Here is an 8,028-nt window from a genome sequence, read left to right on the forward strand (position 1 = left end):
GAACAAATTCCAAATTTGTTCATTTCATAGGAATTGCCCTTCCTTTTGCGGAATCATATTCCTAATCTCCTTGTATTCCCAAAATGGAGCGATGCTACAGCTACCGCCCCTCATCACCGCGAAAATGGCCGACACTCACAGCCCCTCGGACCCCAAGAGCTAACAGGGGTGGGCTTATGGGACCCACCATGGATCCCACAAATTTTTTTGAGGGGCGGTGACCTCACGGGATTTAATGCCGCGGTAAACCTAGAATTATCGCAAAACTGATGACTTCCTCCGACCAAACACGCCATTAGTGTATTCCGTAAACCGTGTTCCATTACCGTATATATGTCCGTCCAATATAAATACCGGAGGATAGGAAATAATTCCAGATTTCTTCTGTAGCTAATCATGTTAGAGGTACCGGATTCTTCTCGATTATCTGTTCCTCCTCAAAATCCACCTCTATCAACGATTGATATGCTTGAACCAATGGATCTTTTCTCAAATAATGGCGGTATATGGTCAACAGTGTACACTAGGAGGAGAGGTTTCAAACCCTCAGGGTATGTATCATCATCTTTCAACTTCGATGTGAGATTTTTACATGTGAATTAAACCCTAGATTTATTAAAATTTGACTTGGATTTGATATTATTACCATTGCAGTGATGATGTTACATATCAGCATTTGATTGTGTTTGAGGGTGACAATTTCACTGTGGATGGCGGCGCTGAGCAGAATACTAAGGATCCTAAATACCATGAATTTTTTGAGGTAATATCAGTTTTTTTTTTTTTTCTTTTTTTGGAATTAGCTAGCTTAAAATTAGTGGTCTCTTGCGAAAATAGTCCACAGACTTCCCACCAGAACTCGGATTAATATGTTTTAAAGTTTTGATTTTGTGATAAAGGGACAGTAGAGTTCAAATTTCAATTCAAGCTTGTTGTTGTTGTTCTTTGATGTAGTGGGTTTTAAGATGAAATGTGGTCTTCCAGATTCTAAATTGTAGATATTGTCAAAAAGTCATCCTTCTTTCTCTGGACCGAATGAACCCAATAATATAAGAATCTTTTATGTTTGTGCTGTGTTAACAACTGTTATCTTCGTTGTGTAAAAATTAGAGACATAAACCACAAAAGTAGTGTTATTGTGTATGCATAATAACCGGTAGAAAAATGAAGTTCATGGCCACCAGTATCTTGTTTGTGTCACTGGGTTTGGTTGAATCTTATCTGGCGACTTTGGGCGGCCAAGATTTTACGCGGAATTTGTACTCCAGGAGACTTGAGGGCGCTGGGAGAATAAAATTCATAGTAGACTAGCACATACCAATTACCAAGGAAAACGAGTTACTACTGTGGTTCACTCTTATGATATTTAGGAGCACAGCTGAGGTACCAAAGTGGTAGTTTTTTTTACTTGGGCTCCTTAACTTAGAACCGCCCTTACCATGGCAAGTTGTCAATAGGTTCAAGGACTTGAAAATTGATAAACTAGAATCATATAGGCACACTGGAGCTGTTTTTACTTTTATCAGTGTAACTATTTCACTGCTTTATTCAGTCGGCTAGAGACAGGAGCGGATATTATATCTTTTTTCTACCTGGATCTTGAGTGAAGCAGTATTTTGAATTTCCAGTTCAGAAAGTTTAAATAAATTTAATAGCACTGCGGCAGCACTACCACCCTAGATTTGTAACCCAAACGACATTGGTTATCTCTTTCCCCACTTACTGATATCCTCAGATTATTATCCATTACGTCCCCCACATTTCCTGGAGGCAGGGAGGTGGTTAGAGACATTGGATATATTCAACCGTACTGGCTGATTCACTTGGTCATGTTACTACTGGGTCATGTCACCTCGGCTTCGTACAACTTGATCTACAAATAGGTCCTGATCCCCTACCTTTATGGCTCCGTGCATGTTATCATGCCATCATTTGTAATGTTCTATTTCTTGTGTTGTTAGTTGGACTATGAGACTGCTGAAGTATGCCATGTTCAAACATGCTTTGTTTTAAAAAAAATAAAGTAGTAAATGCAAATTCGTAACTGATCAACACATGTTGAATCGCAGAGCATCAAGAATCACAGAATTCCTGAGGAATTTGCAGGAGATGGAAAGCATAAGATTGAGGTGGTACGAGGTTGTAAATCGTTGAGAGAAGTGAGTCATTTCCCCCCTGAATCTGAATGATTGCGTAACGGTTGCTTGTATTGGTTTTTTTTGCTACTTATCACAACTTGATGGGGGATTTGCTTTTGTTGTAGACTGCTGCTGATTTCCCAGATGAAAATTTTGAGGAGTACCGTAAGCTTATGATGTCAATCAAGGTGTAGATGTGATGTGTTGGCTGTGAATGTCATCAAGATGTAGATGTGTTGTGTTGGTTGTGAAATTCACATATTTACAGGGATGTTATGGTGTATCTAGCTTTAGGTTGAAAGAAGCTTCAACCACCTGCATTTTTTTCCTCTTTTCTTTGTGGGTGACTTGAAAGAAGCGGCAGAACTTGATTCATAAGTATGGAATCCCTTTCCTGCCATCAAAAGACGCTCTCTAATACGAGATTTTAGGCTAATGAATGTTTGATTTCTAGTGATTGGATAAAATAAGAAAATAATAAAGCTAGTGTGTTGGGCTTATAATTGGGGATTGCCATCAACATTGGCATCAGCCCAACTATCTAGGTCTGCTCGTGCGAGTTAGGTCTGGCTAATCCCATATTTAAAAAAACGGAGATTTTGACTTACAGAAGAATAAATTATCATCGTACTAGATTTTGTGCCCGTGCTATGCTCGGGCATTTTTGTTCTATGAACCATATTTTTGACTTTATATAGTTCGCCTTCGGCTTCACATTGCCCCGCCCGATTTGAATTGGTAAAGCTCGGCTTCGGCTTCGCCTGCCTCGCCCCATCCCTATTTGAATTAATATTTTTGTTTGCCCGTGCTATGCATCCCATATTTTGATTTGATAACGCTCGGCTTCGCCTCGCCCGTCCCAATTTGAAGCCTCCCTCATCCCGATTTGATTTGGTGTGACTCGGCTTCTCTCGCCCTGTCCTGTAACTTAGGATTTTTGATTTGGTTAACCATATTAAATATGAAGATAAAATTTAAATTTAATTAGGAAGATAAAATTGAGGTGTAAGAGATACACAATACCAAAAGTGTATACCGTTAGGTTCCATCATAATCTTATTTATACGTTGAATGGTGATTAGAAATGTACAACCGTAGATAAGGTCATGATTTCTTTATCAGTAATATACAAATTAGAGAGCATAATTAAGAGTATATTGGTCAGAATATACAAATTAGAGAGCATAATTAAGAGTATATTGGTCAGAGGTAGTGGTCGAATTTAGGGTGAGTTAATCTTCCAGTGAATCCAGTCTATGAATGTGACTTCCACAAATCAAAATCTCAAAATTTCTCCATCAGCCATTAAGCAATGAGTTGATACATACTTATATTTAACCTCAACCCGTTTCACATGTATCATGCCCAATAAGGTTTACACAGTCTTCTGAAATGCAAATGAGGGTTCATCTGGAGTGTAAGCAATACCACTACCTCTGTCGTTTTAGTTTACAAAAATTTATCTGGAGGTAATTCTGCCGCTTTAGTTTCATCACTTCTATACTAAATATCACTTGCACACATTTTTCACGCAGATAATGGAACTTCACAATTAAATAGTATCCTAAAACAAAGATGTTTTGATTCAATTACCTGCACCTTGACAGACTACACCATTTGAATTGTGTACCCTTTCAGTTTCTTCATCCCCAGGAATCGCATCATGTTCACCTTGACCGTTTTGTGAAGAGGAAGAAGCAAAACGAATTTATTCTCTTTCGTTTAGGCGTTTCAAGTCCACTCGTGTTGACACACCAAGGTATTATTATCACATTCATAAATTTTTTTGTGTACATGGAAGAAGAGAAGTTGTACTAACAATACTTGTAATACAATATGCTTTTTATTACCCTGCTTTTATTACCCTGAAAAGAGATTTGCAATCAAAAAGAAAAAGTAACAATTACAGAGCACCAACCTAGAAATAAAACTTGCAAAACCATTAATAACAAGTTTAAACATCCAAGAAAAAAAATAATACCTACAATGTTAACAACCTGTCTTCAGATCCAGTTCTTTAGCCAAAAAATGTGTGTATCTTCACTGGTTTTCAAGACTATGATGGAACTAAGAAGGGAGGAGAAGATCACAGAGAAGAAACCTTGGGAGTAGTACCTTCAGTTTTGTCTTGCCGAACCCTGAGATATTGGTAACATAAAAACACAGATAAAATCCCAAAAAAAAGATTCACATAAAAGAATGTAGACACTAAGCAGATGTTAATATTTCACATTGAGAAATCAATCATTAACACTAATAAGATGTTAATCAATAATTTTCCAAACAACAAAAAATCAATAAATTTTGATATCTAGTCATTTCGCTGCGTCAATCCGATTATTCTACATTGACCTTGTATAAAAATCTGAAGAAAAAAATCAACAAAGGGAACTACAACAAAGAAATAATCGACAAAAAAAAAATTGATAATCAAAGACAGCAAAATTTTTGGAGGAGAAACAATATTTTTTAATTAGAAAACATTAATATGAGGAAACGTACAGGAATGGACGAACGGTCTTGGTTGTGCCTGTGATTTTTATTCCAATCTGCAGGATGATTAGACATTAAAAGTCGTTCTCTAATCATTAAAAAGGTCAATAATGTGTCTGGAAAAGTTTGAGTCATGTACGTAAAAAGCAGAGAAAACGGCTTCCCTTCTAAAAGAATCAAATCTATAGTTATAAATTAAACAAATATGCTCAATTGTCTGCCAAATTAAGAAAGATTACTCAATTCCAATTGTAAAAGAACAAAAAGAAAAGTTCAGTCTTGAAAATAATTAATATGATCAAAAGTTGATAGCATACCTGGAAATAAGAGTCATTGGCAGCGTTCAATTTGTCTAAAGAGAAGAAGCATGCAACCTTCTAGAGATAGTGTTGCCTCAAGCACTTACTCGAGCAAAAGAACCTGCATAAAACATGCAAAAACATAATCCATCAAAATGTTGTCACCCCGCAAAAAAAAATAGTTCATTAAAAAGAAAAGAAATTAGACAAAGATTGTAATAATGTTTGGTTATTGAAAAACAAATTAGTCGAAATGAAAGTTTAATTGGATCACATATGCCAGAAATAGATTACAAAATTGAGAATTTGCAATGACTAATATATTAGTGTATGGTATTGTGTTTTGTTTTGGTTTGAAAATTGTTATTACCAAGATAGTAATAATAGTCTGCATGTCAGTGTAATTTCTCTTGACGGTAACACTGTCACCGGTTAGTGCTAAAAGTAATTCAGGCATTATCAAGAAAAAATTATGATGACTCATACTGGTCAGGTGTATTCGTAGATACCATCTGCATAACCAAACAACATTTAGTAAAAAAGTAAAATGGTTTAAATCATAATCACATACAAAGTAGGTAAGGCATACCATTATTGTTTCAGACTAAGAGAGATGTCGTGTTTGTACTTCCTTAAGAACAAAAATAGAGCATAAGAAAATTGAATTTAGAAGGTGCTTAAGAACAAAAATAGGTTGAATTGAGAGAACATCAATTTATACATGAAGATCCAAAACATTATGGCGTCCAAAATTGTGGAAATCAACATATCCATCTCTACCTTAATGCCTGATTTCCAATACTACAAAATGCTTGGGTACCCTACAAAACACACCCAAAGCATTATGAAACGGAAATTGGCACTCATTTATCGATTAGTCTGGAAGCTGTGAAACCAAATTTGACTTTCCACATCTAAACATAAAGAGCTTCAATATTATTAGGAACTACATACCAAGTCTAGCATATGAATCCGAATTGGTGCCTTCATGAATATAGTTTTCTGTAAATATTATAACCAATGTACTGAAACAAAATTTAAATCAAAACTCTCTACTTTGGTGTTGATTAAAACAGTGCAACAAAAACAACATGTTGTTAGTTTTTTCTTCTTTATCTGTCACTATCAATAATCAAACATACGTTGGGAGCACTTTTGATTTGCATAAAAGAGCTTTTACCATTAGCATTATTAGTAATCCACTAAATGGATAGAGATAAAATACATTTGGCAACAATTTTCGGGCATCTCCAATTAAGTAACTCATCTGCAAATCAAATGTTTCAAATCCCTAAAAAAATTAGGAGAAACCCTAAGAGTCAAAGTTTAAAGATTGAGACAATAATCATATGTATGGGAAAACAAATTGGTTTTGCTTCGAATCTGGGCACTGTGATTTGTATTAATCCATTAACAATGACATAAATCACTCTAAAGTAAAGAGTTGAGTTGAAAAAGAAAAAAACAGTAAAACTACACACCAAAAATTGATTATAGTTTACCTTGAAGATTAATCCAACCTCTCTGCAAACTTAGTGGCACAAAACTATTTATCTAAGTATCCCTAATAAAAAAGTGAACCCTAACAACATCTAGCAAAATAGAGATGATGATGATGATGATGACAACGAAACCCTATTTATCTAAGTATACTTAGTGTTCACTGGAAATTAGCTGATGTTGTTGATGATACTGGATATATGTGGGATTGCCAAATAAAGGAAGAAGAAGATGTGAGATTTTACCTGCACAGATAAAAAAAACCCAGTTGATCAAAATAATCAAATCGACCTTTTGTTAAACTTCTGGAATAGAAGGAAGGTGGTGGATAAGAGAGTCGTGGGCGGTGGGAAACAATATTAGGGTTACGAGAAAAAGAAAAAAAATCTCTCGCAAGATTTTCTTTCCGGGAAGACTGTTTTCTAACTAAAAAATTTCTTTATTTTATGGAAAAAACTTTGTTTTTCTTTCCTTTGAGTAAAAGTGAAACGGACCAATTCTATGAATGGATGTGGATGAGGATCACCATTGAAGAAAGAAGGAGATATTCCCACCGTGCGGGCCTTATATGACTTAGGTTTTTAAAGAAGTTAGATTACATTTGGTAAATTACTTAATTTTGACTTTCCAAAAAATGTTGCGCATGATCTTGGAGGTAATGTTTAAAACTTTTAAATCAAATAGGATGGACAGTCAGTGAATTTAGCGTTTGAGTTATGGGCTTGAGTTATGCTCCGTTAGATAAATGGTCTGTGCTACAAAAATCGGTGTAGAATTCACTAGGCGACAAAAAGAATATTGTCCTAATCCCCGAATATGTCTCTTGGAGCAACTGCAATGGTATGATCAAAATCAAAGACCAAATATCAAAAAAATGATCAAATTTTGGGTTTAGTCCGTGTTGCTACGCCACGGTGCACGAGTAAAATTTAGTCGAGCGTACATTATACCCCCGCCTGATCCAGACACACGTATAATATCCGCCCCACCATCAGGCTCACATATAACGTCCGCCCCATTTTATTCAGGATCACATATAATGTGATCCCCACCATCAGGATCACATATAATGTTCGCCCCACCATCAGGCTCACATATAACATCCTCCCCACCATCAGGCTCACATATAATGTCCACCCCCCATTTTGAAACCATCAGGCGCACGTTATACTTACGTCCCACTCCAAACGGTTATTATACCAACGCCCCACGCCAGGCGGATTTTTAATCTCCGCTCGACCAAATTTGGTTTTGGTCTTGGTCCCATACCAAATATAATCTGGAATTTGAGTTTAGTCTGATTTTTCATCTTTACTCTCTTCCACTACGTCATGTATTTGGACCAAATATTTGGGTTTAGTCGTCCATTGTGGACGCTCTTAGCCGTGTATATTTTTAATTTTCAAGTTTACCCCTCACTACCCTTTACCATTTGCGCTATAATAACAAATTCGATTTGCATATCACATTTCGTCTCTTGTTTGATTGAAATCACCCAACATATTGGTAAGTTTTAGAGCTCTCAAACCAACAATAATAAGATGAGACTACGGTGAAGTTACTTCATATAAAACGTTATTAGTAGCTCAATAAGTTCC

General features: G+C 36.0%; 1 protein-coding gene and 1 long non-coding RNA gene across 13 annotated transcripts; one reads left to right on the forward strand and one right to left on the reverse strand.

Moving 5' to 3' along the window:
- Window positions 1–266: 266 nt before the first annotated feature.
- On the forward strand, window positions 267–2,592 carry LOC113284407. Its single transcript, XM_026533855.1, has 4 exons — window positions 267–551; window positions 655–763; window positions 2,070–2,159; window positions 2,264–2,592. The coding sequence occupies exons 1-4, from the start codon at window positions 397–399 to the stop codon at window positions 2,330–2,332; spliced, it is 423 nt and encodes a 140-aa protein (XP_026389640.1). The 5' UTR covers window positions 267–396; the 3' UTR covers window positions 2,333–2,592.
- A 36-nt stretch (window positions 2,593–2,628) lies between these two features.
- Window positions 2,629–6,966, reverse strand: LOC113284408. 12 transcript variants are annotated; one of them, XR_003328131.1, is made up of 6 exons: window positions 5,652–6,966; window positions 5,520–5,561; window positions 4,949–5,442; window positions 4,641–4,687; window positions 3,732–4,276; window positions 2,631–3,059 (listed from the first exon to the last, which is right to left on the reverse strand). It is a non-coding gene; the product is annotated as an uncharacterized LOC113284408 (long non-coding RNA). The 12 variants fall into 12 exon arrangements; XR_003328130.1 differs by having other exon boundaries at window positions 2,649–3,059; window positions 3,732–4,003; window positions 4,120–4,276; window positions 4,949–5,051; window positions 5,520–6,966; XR_003328126.1 differs by having other exon boundaries at window positions 2,629–3,059; window positions 4,949–5,751; window positions 6,676–6,966.
- Window positions 6,967–8,028: the final 1,062 nt, after the last annotated feature.

The sequence above is a fragment of the Papaver somniferum genome, chromosome 5 (assembly GCF_003573695.1).
Source record: "Papaver somniferum cultivar HN1 chromosome 5, ASM357369v1, whole genome shotgun sequence".
Lineage (NCBI taxonomy): Eukaryota > Viridiplantae > Streptophyta > Magnoliopsida > Ranunculales > Papaveraceae > Papaver > Papaver somniferum.